At 39.9% G+C, this 22,187-nt stretch overlaps 2 protein-coding genes across 2 annotated transcripts; both read right to left on the bottom strand.

Annotated features, from left to right (window-relative positions):
• Positions 1-6,970: 6,970 nt before the first annotated feature.
• On the bottom strand, positions 6,971-22,068 carry LOC134881361 (calpain-1 catalytic subunit-like). Its single transcript, XM_063908628.1, has 22 exons — positions 21,868-22,068; positions 20,740-20,994; positions 19,137-19,206; positions 18,924-19,042; positions 18,533-18,666; positions 18,269-18,443; positions 17,603-17,677; positions 14,784-14,869; positions 14,223-14,297; positions 13,016-13,176; positions 12,371-12,528; positions 10,960-10,971; positions 10,650-10,858; positions 10,529-10,568; positions 10,328-10,402; positions 9,366-9,423; positions 9,122-9,183; positions 8,881-8,949; positions 8,672-8,750; positions 8,056-8,172; positions 7,926-7,978; positions 6,971-7,351 (listed from the first exon to the last, which is right to left on the bottom strand). Exons 2-22 carry the CDS (start codon positions 20,974-20,976, stop codon positions 7,325-7,327), a joined length of 2,091 nt encoding a protein of 696 aa, XP_063764698.1. The 5' UTR covers positions 20,977-20,994; positions 21,868-22,068; the 3' UTR covers positions 6,971-7,324.
• On the bottom strand, positions 15,238-17,589 carry LOC134881362 (E3 SUMO-protein ligase ZBED1-like). The gene is made up of 2 exons (XM_063908629.1): positions 16,257-17,589; positions 15,238-15,893 (listed from the first exon to the last, which is right to left on the bottom strand). The coding sequence occupies exons 1-2, from the start codon at positions 16,640-16,642 to the stop codon at positions 15,293-15,295; spliced, it is 987 nt and encodes a 328-aa protein (XP_063764699.1). The 5' UTR covers positions 16,643-17,589; the 3' UTR covers positions 15,238-15,292.
• Positions 22,069-22,187: the final 119 nt, after the last annotated feature.

The following is a 22,187-nucleotide window of genomic DNA, read 5'->3' as shown; positions in this document are numbered from 1 at the left end:
CAAACCTACTCAAACTAAACAGCAATAAGACAGAGCTCATGGTGGTGGCCCCTGCACCACTGCCCAGGAAAGTTGGTGACCTGGCCCTGGTTGTGGATGGCTGTCCATTTCCCCATCTCCTGAGGTGCGCAACCTGGGCATCATCCTGGACTCCACTCTCTCCTTCCGATCCCACATCAACAACATCACCAAGTCTGCCTTTTACCACCTCAGAAACATCTCACGACTCCGGCCTTCACTCACGCATCCAATCCCTGCCCATGTTCAAAAAGCACCTCAAAACATTTCTCTGCACTAAGTCCTTTGATCCCTAACCCCCACTCCCCTTTTCCCCTCCCTATTTGTAAAGCGACCTTGGGTACCATGAAAGGCGCTATATAAGTTTAAGTTATTATTATTATTATTTATTATTTTATAGCGTCTGGTCCCGGTAAATCAAAATTATTCTTAGAATCCATCCATCCATCCATCCATCCATCGTGCTACCGGGGACCCGGACACCACACGCGCTTTGGGAGTACAGAGATTGGATGGCTCTGAGTAGAGACCCCCTCACCCCATACTCCCAAAGCACCTCCCACAGTATCTCCCTGGGAACCCAGTCATACGCCTTCTCCAAATCCACAAAGCACATGTAGACCGGATGAGCGTATTCCTAGGCCCCCTCCAGGATCCGTGCGAGAGTAAAAAACTGGTCCGTCGTTCCACGACCAGGACGAAATCTGCTTTGTTCCTCTTCAATCTGAGGTTCGACAATCGGCCGGACCCTCCTTTCCAGCACCTTAGAGTAGACTTTCCTGGGGAGGCTGAGTAATGTGATGCCTGTAATTGGCACACACCCTCTGATCCCCCTTTTTAAAAAGAGGAACAATGTTGATGAGACGTGTCAACCATGACAGTCCCTCAACACCCAGAGCCTTCAGCATTTCTGGGCGGACCTCATCCACCCCCGGGGCTTTGCCACTGTGGAGTTGTTTGACTACCTCAGTTACTTCCCCCATTGAGATTTGAGTTGATCCCCCTTCATACTCCAGCTCCGCCTCTAACATAGAGGGCAGAGTTGTCAGGTTCAGGAGTTCCTCAAAGTGTTCCTTCCACCGCCCTAACACCCTATCAGTTGAGGTCAACAGCGTCCCACCCTTACTGTACACAGCTTGGATGGTTCCCTGCTTCCCCCTCCTGAGGTGTCGGACGATTTTCCAGAACAACTTTGGTGCTGACCGAAAGTCCTTCTCCATGGCTTCTCAGAACTTCTTCCACACCCGCTGCTTTGCCTCGGTCACGGCTGAGGCTGCTGCCCTTCGGGATACCTTGCAACTGCGTCAGGAGTACCCAGGGATAACATATCCCGGAAGGCCTCCTTCTTCAGTTGGACGGCTTCCCTGACCACTGGTGTCCACCAGGAGGTTCGAGGGTTACCGCCCGTTGGGGCACCTAAGACCTTGAGACCGCAGCTTCCCGCCGCAGCTTCAGCAATAGAGGCTTTGAACACCGCCCACTCTGGTTCAATGTCCCCAGCCTCCACAGGGATGCCTGAAAAGCTCCGCCGGAGGTGTGAGATGAAGGCCTCCTGAACTTGGGATTCCTCCAGACATTCCCAGTTCACCCGCACTACACGTTTAGGTTTACCATGTCTTTCCATAGGCTTCCCCTGCCACTCGACCCAACTCACCACCAGATGGTGATCAGTTGACAACTCCGCTCCTCTCTTACCCGAGTGTCCAAAACATGTGGCCTCAGGTCCGATGATACGATAACAAAGTCGATCATGGACCTTCTGCCTAGGTTGTTCTGGTACCACGTACACTTAAGAGCATCCTTATGTTAGAACATGGTGTTTGTTATGGCCAATCCATGACTAGCACAGAAGTCCAGTAACAAACCACCACTCTGGTTCAGATCGGGGGGGCCGTTCCTCCCAATCACGCCCCTCCAAGTGTCTCCATCATTGCCCACGTGTGCATTGAAGTCTCCCAGCAAGACTAAGGAGTGCCCTTTGGGAGCCCCATACAGGACTCTTTTCAGGGTCTCCAAGAAGGCTGAATACTCTGAACTGCTGTTTGGTGCATAAGCACACACAACAGTCACAGGGAGGCGACCCTCTCGTCCACTGGGGTAAACTCCAACAAAGCGGCACTCAACCGGGGGCTTGTGAGTATCCCCACACCCACTCGGCGCCTCACACCTTGGGCAACTCCCAAGTGTAGCCATCTTTTAGACTTTAGGAAAGATTCAATGTTTAGTCCCCAGGAAGCATCATAAGCCGGATATCGTTCGGAGTCCACATATCTCCACCGAGTCTCATTTGACATGTCGTGAATAACTGCAATCCCATTACTACAAAGGTGTGGAATTGCTTGGTTTGATTGCATATATATTTAAGTACAGACTGGCTGTCTGTCCAAAAGATGGACTCTTGGAGGTTTAGCTGTAGCGCTGAGCGTAACATCCGATCAACCCTTACAGCTAGGGTGGCTGCTGTAAGCTCCAGTCTTAATCTAGTCATCCTTTTGAGGGGTGTTACTCTAGCCTTTCCATCACTAAAGCAACATGAACTTCCCCCAAACTGTTGACACATCTGAGGTAACTTGCAGTGCCGTATCTTTGCACACTGGCATCACTAAAGTGATGCAACTGCATGGTTTCCACTTGGCCAAAATACTCAGGTTAAGAGAGTTCTTACAGCATAAGGACCATTACCTTGGCATTTATGATTTGCCATGGTTCCATTGCTTTTGGGACATCTACTCCAATTAAGAGTTCCACATCCGCATCAATTTCTTGCAGTTGTATTTCCTTCAAGTAATGCCTCCTGTTGAGATCCTTTTGAGAGAAAAGGTTCCTTTTTGTCACTGGTATCTTTGATTGTGTGTATGTCTTCTGCAGCTCGATAAAGTTATTCTCATCCAAATCACCCACTTGTAGTCAAGTTATTTCATAACTATCCACTGGTTTCTTTTGGCCCATTGTTTGCAGGAGAACTTTAGTCTTCCGTCCTGTTGTTTTCAGCTGTCGCATGAGATTTTCTGTGCAAAAGGTTGAGGTGCTGCCAGGATCAAGAAAGGCATATGTTTTTATAGTTTTGCTGCCTTAGGAAACTTTTATTTGTACTGGTACTATTGACAGTTTGCAATCTTTTCCAGCCCCAATATCCTCTTCCTTATCCAGAATGACAGGAGTTGTACTGACTGATCGTTTTGGCCAACTAGTCATGTGGTCATTTTCATTCTGTGTTGGTTTATTGATGTGTAGAATGCTAGGGTGCTTTCCTTGGCAGTGTAGGCATGTCATCATTTTCCTACAATCTTTGCTCATGTGTCCCCTTGTTAGACATCCAAAGCATATGTCTTTTTCCTTAATAGTTGCACCTTTGCATGACGGGGTTGCAGCCTTAACATTTCACATTCATTCAGTGAGTGTGTGCCTTTCCTACAAATGCAACAATTGCCATCCCACCTATTTGTTACCAGGCTTTCAGGTTGTTGATAGGTTTTTTGACTTGCAGTGTTACTGTTTCTATCGCCATGGCAAAGCTACTACTTTTACCTCGTTGTTTGATTTGCTGTTTGGAGCAGGATGTAGTAGGTTTTGGGATGGCTCTCTGGGATGGCATAAAATCGTGAATATCACCAAAGAGGGGATCTTGCAGAATGCTGGCTTGCTTCTCTATAAACACAACAAGGTCAGAGAATCTGGCTCTTCTTTGATTTCTTTCCAGAAGCTCGAATGCTGTAGTTCTCCATTTATCCTTTAGCTTATATGGCAGTTTTGACACAATGAGCTTTAAAGTAGATACAAGATCCAGTTCTTCCATGCTTTTTAATTCCTTCATAGCATTGCAACATCCTCTCAGGTAAAGGGCGTAGGCATGTAATGCTTTTCCATCATCAGATTTAATCATTCTCCAGTTGAGAGCTTTCTCCATGTAGGCATTTGCAATTTTCTATTCATCTCTAAAGTGAACTTTCAGAAGTCTCCGTGCCTCAGCATAGCCTTTGTCTGGTTCCATGTGAAAACAGCTCCTCACCAGTTCCCTTGGTTGGCCACTAGTGTACTATTCAAGGTAATAAAGTCTATCGTCATCACAACTAGTTTTATTCTCAATGCCATGTTGCAGCAGTGGAGCTGCTGAAGGTGCAGGCAGTTGAGTCCTTCCTTCCTGCAGCAGTCAGGCTCTATAACCATCATGGCCCCCGGTAGACCCCCACACATATATCAACACTGACTACAACACCCCCTGTTGTGTTGGTAACTGTGCAATACATATTTGGCTGCTTTACTTTCATTTTTGTGTATTTTGTGATTTTGTGATTCTTGTATATATACAGTATATTTTTTTAGTATCTTGGTGTAACATTAAGTTGTCTTTGGCTCTTTCCGCTGTAATAATGCAAATATCCCCACTGTGGGACTATTAAAGGTATTCTGATTCTGATTGTGGTTCTGAAATCAATGCAAATCTTATCCCCTGCTGTATTAAAGTCAAAATATGGGCACTCACGCATTTCGATACACTTCCACAGAAGTAACATGGAAGGTTTTATCAGCAGTGATAACACAGTTCATACAACCAAGTTGATTCATAATTGAACCTGTATTTCTAAATTACAAGTTATAGGCTGATAAACAATTTATATCAGTTGGGGATATTAATATTACTGCTATTCCTAATAAATCTAGGTGGACAGTCAGTTCCGTGGAAAGCTGAGGAGGCATTCTCTCATATGAACTTTTGTTTTCATTTGCAGATAAAACTAATAAAACAAACACCTTGAATTGTTATTTTGAATGCTTTCTTTCCATTCGTCTAAGGAAAGACTTTGTCGACTCAGCTGAATGTCACAATCGTGACTGTGAAAATGATAGTTCAATAGGGAAAACATAAAGTAGTATTCTTAGTAGTATATTTAACATAAGAGCACTTCATGGGCGATACTAGGGGGCCAAAAGGGGCCATTGCCCCAGTAATATTAAGATTGGGCCCCCCTGTGGCCCCCCTCCAAAAGAAGACTTTATGATAATACTATTTATGATAGTGTTGCGGCAAAGACTGTGCTGTACACAGAGCTGGAAGAAGGACTCATATTATTAAGTAAAAGTGGCCATACTACAGTGTAAAATTACTCAGTTACAAGTAAAAGTCCTGCATTGATAATAAGTAAAAGCATTTTCCTTTTTTTTAATAAACTTTGTGTATGGATTTTCACACACAAATTGACAAGGATGACAGAGCAGTTATGATTGGCATAATCAGTTGTGATAAAAAATAATAATAATAATATTTAAATAAATGTAGTGGAGTTAAAGCATAAAGTAGCTGAATTTGAAAATACTCAGGTAAAGTACATGTACTTAATTTTTGTACTTAAGTATAGTACTCGATGTAACATTCTTGATCCCTCAAATCTCTACATTTTCAAACTGGGTAATCCATTCACCATATTCTGCTATTGAGGAGACAGATTTGCATTAATCCAGAAAACCTGGATCCACCTATATGTTTAATGCCCTCATAGCAGAAGATCTTCCAGTGGCACAGGTGGCATCAAAGAACACCCACGCAGCCGATGTAAAGATCATCATAGAACCTACAGATGTCTTCCAGTGTCACAAAGGTCAGCCAGAAAGCCAGTTTTTGCCTGTTTATTTATAATATATCAATATGAGTTGTAGTGTTTAGTTTCTTAAATATTATTGGAGTGCGCTGCTTTTGTTTTGTTTTTCTGTGTACTTCACCTGGAGATTCTAGAGTGTTGGGGCCCAAGGCAAAAATTCACTGGGGCCCCTCGCACCAGCGTTCATCACCATTATTTTATAAATAAACTGACACCAACAAAACAACTTAAGTTAGCATTTTAGTGATTTTCAAAGTGTGTTATTTTCAAAACATTGTAGTTGAGTCTGATGCCGGTTTTCAATCCAGTCATTACACAACTGTTACGTAATCCAATTTCCCCCGGGCATAAACCATTTTTTTAATATTCTGATGAAACCAGATGCTGCACACTAATAAACTAAACCCAGTAGGACTCCCTGACCGTATGTATTTCTGTTTCTGTTTGTGCAGTGAATAGTTTGTACCTTCTGTCTTTATCAGCCCCTAGGCAGAAGTGCTACAGTATTCTGTGAACCTTTGAGTGGGAGAACAGGTTATAACCTTTACCCCCTCTGGGAGGCGCTACAGAAAACTGTAATCCAGAGCAATCACACTCAGGGTTACACAAAGACAGCAACATCTTCCTCATTGATAGACACTGCTCTGATTGTACGCTGGCCTGCTCTGTTGTGATTGGTCAACCGCTTGTTTGTTTAGAGTTTGAGAGGTTTCATACTCCTCAGTGGGCTCTTTGCTGAGTAATCATGTTTTTTTATGCAGTTCAATTTAATAATCACTTTACACAAATAAGTATTTACATGATTGAGTTCATTATTGTACCTGTCACTGGACCAACAACACAAAATAAAGGTCTTCTTTTTCTTTAATTTTCTCGAAATGTCATGAGAAGTAAAACTATTATTTTCAGGATTTTGTGTAAACCGGGTTACAGGTCGTATGCCCTCATGCCAAATTGCCGATTTTCCCCGCAAAATGTTGAAGTGATGCCAGAAAACAATAATTCTCATCAATGACTGTATAATTAATCAAAAAATATGTAAATTGCGTAGAAGGGACAGCCATAAGGCAATGACAGCTTTGTTTTAACGGAGCTCCGGCGTCGCATTGTTGTTTGCGTCCGCTGTGCCATCCTGCATACGGGCGCCATGTTCTCGCGAGAATTGATATAAATTATATACAAGATCAGCCCACAGTACTGCAGTCATGCTGTATTTTCCTAGGAAAAAACCCTGCTTATGCAATGAAATTAATGTTTCATTTATATACATAAGTGATTGAAAATTTGCAGATTACTGATGGTGTTGTGATCTGCTAAATGAGACCTGCCCAAATCCAATTCCAACTTTACACACATTTTCACAGAATTGATATCTTTATTGCTTGTAGAAAGTAGGTTACAATGATTTAAAAAGTGATTATACAAAGCCTTGTAAGCTTTCATTTTGATTCTACTATAATACAAAAATAAGTTCAGTGACTCAGTCTGTTATTGTAATAACATTCCATCTTATTATCACGTCTCACATTACGTCTACATAGGTGCTACAGATGAATGTGTATTGCAATGCTACAGAGATATAGAAGTGGAAATTCCCTTTAACTAAAGCATATATTATGTAAAGGCTCATTATGCGATATGAAAGGATATTCTTGAAATATCTACTGCTGTTTTCCTGACAAATTGTTCTGTCCATCTTCCTTGTTGGGTTAAGTGTACATTGAAATGTACATCCACTGAAAATAAAGTACAGGTTATTCATGAATGGCAACGTATATATGCAATAATGAATTATATTATTATATATAACAACTTTTATCACTGCTAACACACACATTTTTGCTATGGTTAATCATTATGGAGTAACTGTTGATTCCGTTATAAAATGGCTGTAGAATAAGAATTAAAACATCTAAAATACTTTATCTATTGCAAGAAAGGTGGGTTATGTCATAGTGAAATAAAAGAAATTGAATAAAAACAATATAATAATAAATATATTAATATAAACATAACAAGTTAGAATGTGTAATAAAAATATATGTAATTATACAAACAGAAGAAGTAAAATGCCCCATCAAAGATTAAATAAAATAGGAATAAAAGGTTTGAATAATCACACCATTGGCATTTATCTTTGTTTCTTCACTAAATTTGACACTATTGGTATCTGGGGTAATAAACCATTATGTCCATGTCATTTTTATCCAAGAAAAATATTTATTTATTCTGTCTTCTATTCCATCCCAAAAGCTGTGGTGTGTAAAATAAATCTTACATACTTTCTAAAAGAAGAAATTATTTCATTACCTCCGACTCCTGAAGAGTGATTGTTTGTCCCCCAGACAACTGTTTGAAGATTTCTGTTGAGTAACACACACATCGTAAATCAATTTCATTACCTTATAACCTCACAAGAATGGCGATCTCTTGTACTTACTGAACATGCAGTCGAAGCGGAGGATGAGGCTGAGGAAGCTCTCTAGAGTCAGGTGTCCTGCGGAGGCTCCGTAGCGCAGCGCCATCAAACTCAGCATGTCATCCTTGACCTTAATGTCTGTTCAACATACACACAGCAAGATCTAGAGGAGGTTTTGGCATTTACTTTTTGGGGGGGGGGTTGTTTGAATTTCGGCTTCCAAAAAGTTGTAAGTTGTGACTGTATTATGTCAACAGATTCCACATAATTGTATTAGGTTAATTGTAAACAATCCTATTAAGATTAAATAAAACATATCGTTTTAACTTAATATTATTGCTTCCAACTACCTTAATACAATTATGTGGAATCTGTTGACATAATACATTTAATTAAAGTCAATGTTTCATTTTTTTTAACATGTTTGCCTTCTGGCAATTCTTACAATAAATAGCAATTATCATTGACCAAGGGTCAACAATGCAAACCCAAACACTCCTGCACACTGCCCTTTTTCCTGCTTTAATAATAATGTTTCAGTAGAGAGAACTTTATCCAATTATTTATCATCAATAACCGGAGGAAGGTCTATCCATCGAATATATTTTAGAATTCACCAGATAAATGTACTTTGTACCTGAAGCTAGGAAAGCGTTCCTCAGCTCACTCAGTGACAGTGTTCCAGTTCGTGAAACGTCAGTCCGGAAGAAAATGTCCTGGTAAAAGAAAAAACACCACCAATGATCATTCCATATCTGTGTTTAAATGCATATGTCATATGGAATAATGAATAGTCAGTATAGCTATAGAAAACTATTTATTTTTCGTTTAAAACCCTCCTTTTACCTTGTACATGACGACCTTCTTCCACAGACGAACAATTTCCTCCCCATTCAGTTTTCCAGTGATCGATGTCTAACCAAACATTAAGGTATCAAGAGCTGTACATGGTGAGACATGTTTAAGCCTTTCCTTTAATATGTGTATTAGAGGTAAATGAACAAAGTATTCATCTTTACTTAATTAATATTTGAAATTCACTGTAACAAAATCAATATCAATTGTATCAAATGCATTAACAGGATACATCCATCAGAGCAACCATGCTCCGACAGGCATCCAAGCTAAAGCCTCCAGATTTCAAGTCTCCTAGAGAAGAAGATTAAAAGGAAGAACATCCTAATTAGGCATGGCTAGTTTGGAATAAACTCTGCAATAGCAGTGCACATTTCACTTAAGAAAATAAATATATTAATACTTTAGTTTATTGAACTCTTGTGGTTGTTAGGGTTAGCAGGTGAAACCTGCTCATATGATTTCACAGTTCAAACCTTTCAGAATGTTTTCATTCAGAAGACTCTGCAGCTGCTCAGCATCCACCTCTTCGTACTGGAAATGGATAAAATCAAGATTAGATAGACTGATTCAAACTTTACCTTAATATTTTAGCCACAGTATTAGTATTAGCCACAAGCTAACAGAACAGGATTATCCAGCTAGCTAAGAATGCCATCGTATTTGGCTAACATTTGGTTTGCTGCAATCCCAAGATAAACACAATTTATGCCCACATCCAATAATTGCTGGCTAAATTAACAGGACATGTTAGCCTCTTAGCTTGCTACAAATATTGTCATCTGTCATGTCCAAAAGAAGTGTATGCTTAGCTTGTGCACATTGGCACACTGCAGTTATGAACCACACTCCAGTCCAGTTGGTGGTCTATGCAAATCAAATTTTAATATGGCTAGAGGTGCAATTTGAGGTTATGTATATTGTCAAAGGACACTGCAACACATGGACTGATGGATCTGGAGAACAACCCACTGACCCTCTGATTGGTAAAGGAATACAAAGACAGCCAAATGGCGTTGAACTCCTGGCAAACAATGTAAAAACCCCTCACCAACTGGAATGGGGTCTGGAGCTGTTAATCGCCTGTATGGAACACCAGACCGCCACAGACCTATAATTTTAGTATCTATAGAATATAGACGGTACAGAAGCTGCCAGTGAAACAGAAGCATGAATAAGCCTTTATATCAATGCTAAGGTTCTATGCTTGCCTACATATCAAGCAGACACTAAACAACACTACTAGCATTTCAGCCGGTTTCTATCCACTTCATGAATGGACATAATGTATGTGGACTGTTTAATCAAAACAATGAGCTGAAAGTGAACTGCAATTATAACACAATTACTAAATATAATTAGAAGAATTTCCAAGTAGAAATCAAAGACAAATTAATCAGAGAGATATTTAGCTAGTTAGTGAGAATGAAAATATTACCTTGTCTGAGTTTTGGCGGAAGAAGGATTTCTTATTCTCGTCTTCCTGTTCATTTTCGACCTGTTTGTTGTTGGACTTTAAAAAATACATATAAAGTGCAAGAGAGTCATTTTACACCAAATGATATTCATTGAAAGTTATAGTTAAGGAGATAGAATCAGAATAATAAACAACATTAGTATTTATTTATATCTTACACACCCTTTCAGCTGGCTCATCTGGAGGCTCACCGGAATTCTCACTGTCAGCAAAGAATTGGTTTTAGTTGTTTTTATTGTTTAATGTAGAAAGTTGGTCAGTGGTAGTCGAGAGAAGGACTTACTAGACCATGGCCTCTGCCTTGGACATGATGGTCAGGATGAAGGAGGCCGTCTCATTGGCACTGTAGGTGGACGGTACGATCAGGTACTCGCCAGGCTTCAGCACCAGGAACTCCATCACCTCACGTGCATTCATGTAGGTTTTACTTTGGGCAACAGGTTTGTGGCTGCTGAAGAAAGAGGCCGGGAACTTCCCCTTCTGCGCCTTGTACTGTAGAGATAGATATATAGGGTTAACCTTAACCCTAACGCTAACTCTGCACGATGTGGATGGAGGTTTATGAAGGGATACGGGGAACAAAAATGTCTTACCTTGTCTTTCACCTTGAGGTAAATCAGTAGAGTTCATGTTGGGGAAAGAAAGGAATTCATTAAATATATGGGTGTCAAATATTCAATTCAATTAATTTATTTCTCTAACAAGCATGTGAATTCCCACATAAAAAGCAGACACTCCCCATGTCTTAGATCTACCTCACTAACCAACCACTCAAACACTCCCTTTTAATTATTAGCTTTAAAATGAAGTATAACAGTCTATTCTGGCATGAAGGCATAGGGAAAACTCAACCTGTATAATAAACAAAAAAAAAGCCACACATTTACAAAATAAATATAAGGGGGCCATCACTATAGGGTAATATAAAGAAATAATAATACTTTGAAAAAAACCCATGTCCACCAGCCATCAAGTGCTGGTGGAGGGCGGAAAAAGGAAGCGTCATTATAATGCTGTCCTGCTCAGAAAATAATTAATAATGGATGATTGTTTTGCCAGAGAGAGCCTTTATTTATAGATACAGTGTTGAAAGTGGGAGACAGAGGTGAGGAGCTTGCCTAACAGTTATGCAAGCTTGAGTTAAAGACCTGTATTTCTGCTACTTGCTCTTTAAGAGAGAGAAACATTCACACACACTGTTCAGCATAGTTGTATTGCCCAACCTTCAGATGTTTTAATTCAACAGTAATTGTTCAATAAATTAAACATTTTCTTTGATTGGTACTATCTTCTTGGAAGTGTATTGTTGTACTTTCAAAAAAATATTATAGTACTTGGAAATAAAAGGTTCAAGTAGCCTACATACAGCATGATGGATCTAAACTCTCTCTGGTCTACACAATCAGAATCAGAATCAGTTTGATTACTAAATAGTTAGGATTTTGCTTTGGTAAAAGTATTGAAAAGGTTTTTTTTAACACAATTGTAACAAATGATGAATAAACACAATATTTACGGGCCATCGTATAGTTCAGTTGGTAGAGCTGATGGCCCATATACTGGGGCTTGGTTCCCATGCGGAGGCCTAAGACCATTTGCCGCATCATCCCTCTGTCTCCCCATTATACACCTATCACTTGATTAAAGGCACTGGTTGCCCCAAAACATCTTTAACAAAAAACGATATTTTCACAAAATATAATTATGTGGGAAACTGAGTACAGTAAAGTGTAATAAAATATGACAATACTATGTTCTATATTCAAAGTGGAGATTTACGCTGATTCTAAAAAGCGGTAGCGTGGAGCAGAAATGTACAACATGTTGTTCAGGATTTACAATATTAAAAATAGCAAGATACTGTTTGCATGTTGTGATGTGCATTAATGTTATGTATACAATTTGGGTCAGACTTTATTGTTGATTTCACTTAATCTGACAACCTCAGCTGCCTTCCATATCTACTGTATTGTGAATCGATAAAAATGCTCACGCTGTATTTACCTCGAATACACAGAGACCAATGTGAATGCTTTGAACCAGTCGTCTGTTTCTCTTGTGCGGCTTTTGCATGAGAGACACCAGCACATTTTTCTCTCCGTTGTTCTCCAGATCTTGGCTGGCAATCTTGACCCGATACTGTGGATTGGTCCAGTAACTGTCTGTAGGAAAAAGAGAGGATTATTTGCATGAATCACTGTGCAAAGAGTCGGGTGTGTGGTATGATATTTTACAGAGATTAAAACCAAATGTAATTGGGTTTTACTGTTGACTGAAATGTTGGGGTACAAAACAAGGCAAATTGAAATACCTTGAAACAACCATGAATTTGAAATTGTTTTCTAATCTTGTACTGTATAACATACCAAGTCAAACTGTTCCTGCCCAGACTGCTCTACTGCTCTTAGGGTTAGGGTTATGGCTAAGTGTAAAACTAATCCTCGTCTTGTTGAACTGCTTCCTAGAAAAAAGGGGACATTAAAAAAAAAAAAACTAAGGGGGAAAAAGGAGAGTGACTTCAGTTGCCAAATTATGGTTTCTGGTGATTTGACAGGTGCCACTTCCTAGTCCTATAAAGAGTAATCGATCACTTGGTATGGACATGTTATCCAACCTTGTTAAATGTAAGTCCAGATATCCTTAGAGTACCTCTATTATTCATGCATCCTCCAGCAGTTGTTCCTGCAACCCATCGACCCTCATTCATGTAGGACTTCCAGTGACTGGAGGAGCTCCCATCAAGGAAGTCTGGACTCACGGAGCAGATGTCCAGATCTGTGTAGAACTCACAAAAGTCTTCCAGGCTCATCCTGTGGAGATTCATTTGACATACTATATTTAGTCTCTGGATATGATGCTGAAACTAAGAAACCCTAACATTGAGATTTTCAGTGTGATTGTCATCAAAAAGGCCATATTATGCAAATGTTTCGGTTTGTATAAGTTTGTATTTCTGTATTGTAATATATTTACCTCCTTTAATGTCTTTATTTTTCTCATACTGCCTGTGCTGCAGCACCTATTTTCCCCTCCTGTCTGAAACCAGAGCCCAATCTGCTCTGATTGGTTAGCTAGCCAGCTCTGTTGTGATTGGTCAGTCGCTTAGAGATGTCCTTTAGTATATCACATACAAGGCGTTGGATCTCTAGCCCATAGAAGCTAGTGTCGAGAAAGTCTCTTTTTTTGACAAACACAGCAAACATACCTGTACCCATCTGTCACTTAATGACTCACTGGTTTATTGTGAATGTGTGAGTTTGTAAAATAGTGAAAAACAAGCCGGTTTTACAAAGTGCTTTGAGTCTTAAAATATGTCAACAATCCTGTAACAGACTACTGTCATTTTCTAACGCAATGTGCCTGTTGTGTTTCAACATGGCAAAATAGTTTGACTTTTGGATAAAGCTCATATTTTAGGCTGGCTCAGGCTTAACCAGCCCCTAGGTAAGCTGTAATAGACTGTTGGGGCACTTTCACCTTTGACCTCTCTTCTTCTACTTTTATCTCTTTCTGCATGCTCTTACAGTATATCCAATTATTTCTTGTTACCACCTCAGAATCGGAGTGCTACGCTTTTCCCTAAACTAATCCTTTATGTACATTTTGATGCTAATACTTTTCTACTTTTACTGAAGTAAAATTGTGAAATCAGGACTTTTACTTTACTAGTATTTTAAGACTTTGGTACTTGTACTTTTACTTAAGTAAAGGATCTAATTAATTCTTCCAGATTCTTCAGTTGGTAATATTTTTTTTTAAATACAATCCCGGATTTCAAGTAGTTGCTACTGTATAGAAAATTGATAGAAAAATGCAGGTGCATAGAAAGGTTTCAACATTTATTGAGTTAGCTTACCAAAACTCTCCATCATCAGCCACTGAAAGGCAAATTTCTCGATCGTTGTAACTCACGGTTTTCCACAGAGGAGACCTTAAGGACAGACAATATCCTATCATCAGTTCTTTCTAAACATCCTAAGGCATGTTCTTACAGAAACATAATATGTGCTGGAGCTCAAAAAATGGGGCAAAAATGGTTTGCTTATATGCAAATACAGTGCGGCTGGTATGTTCTGTATGTTAAATGGCAAAAAAATAATACCCAGAGGGATATTCAGATGACAACTGTTAAAGGTTTCCTTTTTTTCCATATCCAAATGCTCTGTTTAAGCCTAAAGGCTAACCTAAAGGTCTAGGTAAAAAAAAAAAGTGAAAGAATTTGGCTTTCATGCTTCTTTTCTGAATGACCTTTTAAGCCTTCTAAATGCTACCTATAGGAATGTACCGAAAAGGCCATTGAGTATATTGCAATACAGCAAAAGATCCATGGTTGCCTAAGGCTACAAGTCTTTAATCCTCATGTCATTGGAAAGCCATCTTAATATTCAGAGCAATTTATCTCTGAAGTCGTTCTCACCGATCGCTCCAGTCTCTGTTCCACTCTCCTTTGCCCCAGGGGTTCCACAAACGCACCAGGTTTATTAGTTTCCCTCGGCTCATCACCTTAACAGTCATCATGGCAGACAGGACCGTCATTATAAATCATACACTCAAAATGCAATATATTATTTAGGGCTGTCAATCGATTAAAAAAAATTAACTAATTAATCACACAAATTTCTGTAATTAATCGCGATTAATATTTCCATAAATTAATTGCATTTTTCTATTTAAGACTAAAGCTTATAATGAATATTAATTTGAATAATATCAAATTAATGTAGAATTAACACAGAGAAAGTATATTTAAATTCAAAGACCATTTTAATGGCTTAAAGTGCACACATGCAAAGTGCAAATACAAACAATAAGTCGAAAAAAATAAGAACGTTGAACATTAGAACATTTTTCACTCCAAAAAGATAATTTACTTAGTCCTTCTTTACTTTCAGCCAGTTGCTGAGGCAGACCAGTTTGTTTACGTTCTCAGGGGACAAAGAAACTCGCTTCTTTTGAATAATGTGGCCTGAGAGTGAGAACAACCTCTAACAAGGCAGTGGTTGCAGGGGTTGACAGGTACTTGCGTGCAATGGGTGCCAGCCTGGCATGTGCTCCCTCTCTCTTTGACCCCCCTTCTATGTCCATTTTTGGCTCTGCTTTGTAGCAATCCAGACAATGCTCTATGGATTCCTCCTCGTCATCTGTATCTGAATCAGAAGAACACAGCAAGATGGACATCCTCCTCTTCTTCTTTGGTGACGGCTCCTCTGTTGTCTCAGCAGCTGGTTGTTGGGCTGGTGTCTCTCTCATCATCAGGTCACGTACTGAAGCCCACACCTCACTCCTTTCATCTTTTGGAAGGCACTTAAGGTCTTTAAACCTAGGGTCAAGGGCAGTAGTGATCTTCAGCCATTTGAGGTTGGTATCCTTCCGTTGAGCTAGGTCTGTGGTAAAGGCCTTCTTGAACCTCAGAACATAAACTGGATCATCGTCTGAGGGCTCCATAACTCTGAACAAGTGGCGTAAGGCTGGCAAGACCACTGAACAGGAGACATACTGCTCTCCCCCCAGCAGTTCAGTCACATATCTGCAATGGAAAGCACAAGGTGTTAAACATTTGAGTAAATCTTTATTAACAACACAGAGAACCAACACACACACAGGTGAAAGAGAGGGAGAGACAGAGAACAACAACATACACACACAGAAGATGGAGAAAGAGAGAACAGCATACACACAGGTGAAAGAGAGGAATAGACAGAGAACAACATCATACACAGGAAATGGAGAGAGAGAGAACAGCACACACACAGGTGAAAGAGTCGAGGGAGAGAGAAAACAACATACACATAGGAGATGGAGAGAGAGAGGAAAGCGGGTCACATATACTGTACACAGGAGATAGGGAGAAAGAAAGAGAGGGAGGAGAAACCAGAAATAAATAACATACCTGCAAGGTTCCAGTAGTTCCTCCAGCTTTTGCAGTTTGGCAAGCTCCTGGTCAGTCAACATGGCAACCTTGCTCTTTTGCTGCGCCAGGGTAGTGGTCAGTGGAGATTTGTTTCTCTGCATCCTCTTTACCAGCTCCAGTGTAGAATTCCATCTTGTTGCAACGTCCTGAGCAAGTGATTCTTGCTTAAGTCCGTGTGCAACCTGCTGTTCGTTTAACTCCTGAGCGTTAGATGGACTATGCTTAAAGTGCCCGACAATCTTGCGACATTGGGCCAGAACACTTTCAGATCCACTGTCTTTAAGTGAGACTGTGACCGTTCTTTGCAGAGAGTGGGCCATGCAAGGCAGGTGTTCAAATGGAAGTAGCCTCGCGGCAGCTACCATGTTACGGGCACTCAGTGCCGAGTGTGGTCAACCTTTCCTTGATTTCCCATTCGTTTGCAACATCCAGAAAATGGTTAGCACATGCCTCGGCATAATGTCGCTCCTCGGTTTTACTCACAGTAAGTGCAAACGACTGCAGAGTCCAGTCTTGATCAATGAAATGCGCCGTGACGCCCAAATAAATATCGTTGTTGACAGACGTCCAGTGGTCACCTGTGACAGCGATGTGCTTTGCTTGCTCAAGAATGTTCGTCCGCTGAGCCCTCTGATCCTCATACAACGTGTGTATTCTTGATACGATGGTTCCTCTCGAGGGTAAATTATAAGAGGTATCTCCCGATGCAACACAAATTACTTCTCTCAGTCCATCATCCTCTACTGTGCTAACTGGGCGGCAGTTTTTTTTAACTATCCAAGTAACCAAGGAATTGGTTAACTTTTCAGTTACAGGTTTCGTTATTCGCCCACGAGTGCCACACTCCTGTAGTGTAGACTGGCGCGGTCCCGTGGAGGTAATTTCAGTAGGGTGCTTTGCTTTGAAGTGATACGCTAAAGACGTGTTACTTCTGTGGTAACTAAATTCGGCTTTGCAAACTGCAAATTGCTTTTGCTTTGTCCAACGAGCCGTCGGGCAACTTTTTAAAATGAAACGTTCCCCCTAATAGTCCTTCCTTAGACATCTTTCCGCCAAAGACTCTGCTCTAGTTAGGATAAATGTTTGCCGGTTTGCCCGCGCACGTGACCAAAGGTCAGCCGCCACCGGAACTAAACAAAACCACGTTAATTGCGTTCAAAATTAATGCATTAAATGTTTAAAATTAATCGCCAAAATTAACGCGTTAACTTTGACAGCACTAATATTATTACAAATTATTAATGCAAAGATGGTAGAAGCTAAAAAACGATTTAATAGCTGTTGGTAATGTTATTTTGTGCAATGTCTTTATTTTATTCCCCTACCTGTTTCACACCGGTAACAGTGTAGGCATGGCCTTGGACCAGTCCACTCGGTAATACGGTGTTGGCTGATGTTTTCTACAAGCAAAAAGCATTCATCATTTATATAGTTAGTGGGTTTTAGAGAAGTGAAATCTTGTCCAACTTGAAACAGTTGTCTAGAAATCATTTTCATATGACCGAAAAGTTAGGGTGCTAAATAACAGAAAGAATGTGGTTAAGTCAAAGAATTATTTTTAAAATATTGGGATACAGAGTCATAGAGAGGATAGAAGCGGGAGGCTGGTCTTGACCATTGATACTGGACTTCAACATGGCCGCCATTCATTTTTCCTCAAGATTTGTTAGCAAGCCAATAATGTTCTGTCTATGGACTTTACATTGATATGATGTTATGCAAATAAAATGTTAATAAGCTCCTGAAAATACAAAAACTTGATCTGTCACGTCTAAAAGGGGTGTAGTAAAAATGTTTTTGGTAGCCATGCTAACAGAGGAGGTCAATAAAGGGAGGAGCCTAAAACCCTACTGTTCATGGAAAATAAACATACAAATGTAATTAATAAAAAAAACGCATTGGCAAATTTGAAGTAAATCTTGTTAGCATTTCTGCTAAATAATTGTTGAAAAATATCCAGTGTTGGTTTTGTGTTCTATATTTGTCCTTACCCCCTGAGCTGTACCACAGCCCATCAGTGTCTTGGTTTGGCCAGCTCTACACATCAGCTCCCACAGGTTTGCGGGGAGGTTTGACAGCTGGATTGACATGTGAACACCACCTGTGAAGTCCATCATGGCCTCGGAAGGAGTTCCAGCATTCATGTCGGTATAGGAACCACACACTCTAAAAAAACGGATGTAACAATATTGTTACAGATCCTCCAATTCATGCTAAGATAAAAGCTTTTTTGAGAAACTATGTAATTTTCATACTTGGCATAGGCTTTCTCCAGCAAAGCAGGCCAGAACTCATTTTGATCTTTGGAGTGGACAAAGATCAGTCTGCCATCGATTGTTGGTAGCTTGTCATCAATGACGACGTCAACCCATCTTCCAAATCTCCAAAACTGATTGTATAAACCAATATGAAAAGAAAGAAGTAACTATTTAAAGTAAAACATGGCATTGTGTGTGTATCATCACTGCAGTTCAGTGTCGATGCATCACTAATTATTTTAGCTTAAATATTCCTTTTACTCATTGCGCATATTTTTTCCAAAGTGCGGTCGACAAGAGTTCGGGAATTGTCATTTAGCACATTTCATTTGATTACAATCAGAGTTCAATGAAAAAATAATAAACCGTTTGTGCTGTGAGTATTTACCCTGAAGTGGAACATCCCGCAGTATTTCCCATCGAAAGATTGCTCAAGAGGGACGACTTTACAGAGGATGTCATTTTGGAACGTCAGTGCCCCAATAGAGGCTAGAAACCAGCAGTTTCCTGGTTAAAAGAAATGAGCCAATGAGTTGTTGGGACAAGAAAGCATATTATTAGTATCCCCATACAGAAATTATGAATGAAGAAATGTCTCTACCAACAAGTCCTTGACCAAAGTCAAACCTGGAGACCCCGTCAAGTACGAAGGCTGGATATGGAGCAATTTTCTGAAACAAAGGGAGTGTTAGAGAGTAAACGGTTAAGCTCTATGAAAGACTTCTATTTATGACTTACTTGATCAAATATAGGCACTCGCAAGCTGTGCAACATTTGATTCCATATTCTTTATGTCAGATGGCAGTTCCTCCACTAGTTTGCTCTTTGTCTGCAGTAGTTGACATTTGGTCATGCTGGTTTGCATTCTTTCTTTCTAGTTGAACAAAGACTTGTATTAGTCACTCTCTTTCTAAAAGTACACTTTTGTCCAATTTGTTCCAACATAAGCCTTACTAGTGACACCAGGCATCGCACTAATGGTACCAAAGTTTGAACTAGTCAATTTTCTAACAAACTAGTGGCTCCAAATGTCCAGACAAGTTAACTAGTCGAACAGGTAGCACTATTTAACTAATTATTTTAAAAGACAATTAAAGTAGTAGACCTTTTGAGCCTCACAAGCTAGGTTAAAAGTGTTTTTACTAGTTACCTTATGAAAATGTTGTGTCTTAAGTAGTAAACTTGTGAAGCAAGTTTGTAAAACAAGTAAACTAGTAAAGTCAAAAGACAATCCAACAAGTAAACTAATGGACATTTTGGTAGTAACAGTTTCCAACTAGTGTCGGAAACTGCCACCTGATGTCAAGGATATGGAATTGCTTGCAATATAACATTTTGAATCTCACTAGTTTAGTGAGTTTAGTTCTCAAAATTTTGAGCTTCGCTAGTTCAAAGTCAAAGTCAAAGTCCACTTTATCTTCAAAGTTTCCACATGTGTTATACATACAGAAAATTGAAATACCGTTTCTGGCAGTCCCACAGTGCACATATAAAAGAACATATAACATAAAAAGATAAGAGCCTAGAAAAAAAAAGTGGGGGGGGCGGTAAAAAGGGGTATACGAAAAAAGTCATATATACATGTGTTAGACACATTACATTTTCAGTAGCAGCAGAGAACAGAAAGTGACTGGTGCTGGATGAGGGATGGGTGTGTGAGGGAGGGGGATTAATGTCCTGCGACATTTCCATTGAGGCTGTGGGGAAAGGTGGGTGGGACGGAGGGTGGAGAGGTCAGGGGAGAGATGGGAGCCGGGGGTAGAGGGAGATGAGAGAGGGGGAGACAGAGGGAGGGACGGAGAGAGGGGGAGCGAGAGGAGAGAGGGAGGGAGAGAGATAGGGAGAGTCGAGAGGGAGGGAGGGAGGGAGGGAGGGAGGGAGGGAGGGAGGGAGGGAGAGAGATGATAGAGGGAGGGACGGAGGGTAGAGAGAGAGAGAGAGAGACGGAGGGAGAGAGAGTTTACTGGTGAGGTGAAAAAGCCTTATACTAGAGACCTAGTAAACACTTTTGTCTTAACTTATTAGCTAGCTACTAAATTATGTATGACCAGTCAACAAGTAAAGTCAATAGACACTCCTACTCAATATTTACGTTAAAAAAAAAGAAGTGAAGGAAACTGCTGTCTGATATCATGTAAAGGGATAAATACTCAAATGTCTTGGTATACACATTGGTTTCTGTTGAGCTCTTCCAAAACACTCACCGCTGGTCTCAGCCACTCCACTCGCTTCAGGTCAGAAGGCTTCAGTATCCCTTCGCCAATAGTTCTCCTGTCAGGGGGAAACATGTCGTCGATGTACCGCACTCCTCGAATGAGGCAGTACTGTTCCAGCTGCTGGTAGTCTTGGTTTAAAAGCCTATCAGGGTTGGCAAAGCTACCATAACCATCCCGCTTTTGACGGGCCTCCATAATGTTCAGACACACACCGGGAGGAGGCATTGCTGCAGTGTTCGGGATCTGTTGAATAAAATGGGAAGCAGAACCATTTTGGCATACAATCAGTTTGTATACGCATTTAGGAGATGAAAAAGCATTGGGTAAAAGTAAGTCTTCACATTAGTTTATTCAGGTTGAGATAAAGACCCAAACTATTTTTCTAAGAATTACATTTACACAATCAGAAGTCAAAAGAAGTACGTTTTTGTATGTATTTGTTAAAAATCAGTTCATGCGAAATTAACAATCTACAAATTATAAATAGGGGTAGAAAAAAACACTATTTTCGAATCTGTATTTGAAAGTAAAAATTATATTTTCAAAAATATTATTAGTAATAGGATTGGGATTTTAAAGCCCGTAGCACATGATTAACTATATTGGATTTTAAAATGTACTTCTTATTTTTATCATACAATTCAGTGACCTTTTTCTATCCCCATATGTAAACATCTGCATTTTAGTTATTGCTACACTTTTTTCAGATTTTTTATTTGTAATTTCTTTAATATATTTAAATTTCATTTTAAATGTGTCACACGTCTGTATCAGACCCATACTTAAATTTTAATGAGCCTATGAATTATCCAAAACTAACTGAAATTTAACATAAAACAGCTGTTTCTATATTTAGTTAGCACATTGCATTGGGAGTAGTACTTTTATAATTATATATATATATAGGAGGTCACGAGACATCCTCACTGCACAGTGCAGCACTATTTCTCAACATTGTCACATGTCAGTCTGTTAAAATTTTAAATAGAATTTTTTAACAAGCTTGATTTCGTGCAGCATACAGCACATTGGTTATAAATCAATATGCATTAGTGTTCTTATATATGACACCTGAATCACCCAGTTTAAGAGTACATTGGCTTTCGAAGATCTTACCTCAAAGGCAGGAGAAAGAGAGTGGATCTGCAGGTAAAAGCAGTCGAGATTTTGTCTCCTTCAAATAGCCTGTTGAACGCCTGAGGCTACCCGAGCTGACAAGGTGTGATTTTCCTTACAAGATGTGATATTTATCTCTACCTGTGGACACATGCATATGCAGTATTTCAAAGAACCTTTTGTAAGGAACTTGCATGATAACAAAGAGTGTAGCGGCCCCTCAACTTGAATAAACAGGCTTGGAGTGTTTCCTTACGGGTGTACTTTATTCAAACGAGTGTGCATTGCACAAACACCGTGAAAACTTAAAAGGAAAATGA

This window comes from Eleginops maclovinus, chromosome 19 (assembly GCF_036324505.1).
Source record: "Eleginops maclovinus isolate JMC-PN-2008 ecotype Puerto Natales chromosome 19, JC_Emac_rtc_rv5, whole genome shotgun sequence".
Lineage (NCBI taxonomy): Eukaryota > Metazoa > Chordata > Actinopteri > Perciformes > Eleginopidae > Eleginops > Eleginops maclovinus.
The sequence above is the reverse complement of the archived record's forward strand: the minus strand, read 5'-3'. Positions and strand labels throughout refer to the sequence as shown.

Coding starts and splice junctions, on each gene's coding strand:
- LOC134881362 (XM_063908629.1), bottom strand. CDS start 16,642: ATGGTAGCTGCCGCGAGGCTACTTCCATTTGAACACCTGCCTTGCATG. Junction 15,894..16,256: donor GAACTACTGGAACCTTGCAG/GTATGTTATTTA, acceptor TTTCCATTGCAG/ATATGTGACTGAACTGCTGG.
- LOC134881361 (XM_063908628.1), bottom strand. CDS start 20,976: ATGCCTCCTCCCGGTGTGTGTCTGAACATTATGGAGGCCCGTCAAAAG. Junction 14,298..14,783: donor AACAGAGACTGGAGCGATCG/GTGAGAACGACT, acceptor TCTGTCCTTAAG/GTCTCCTCTGTGGAAAACCG. Junction 8,950..9,121: donor GCATGGTTGCTCTGATGGAT/GTATCCTGTTAA, acceptor ATGTTTGGTTAG/ACATCGATCACTGGAAAACT.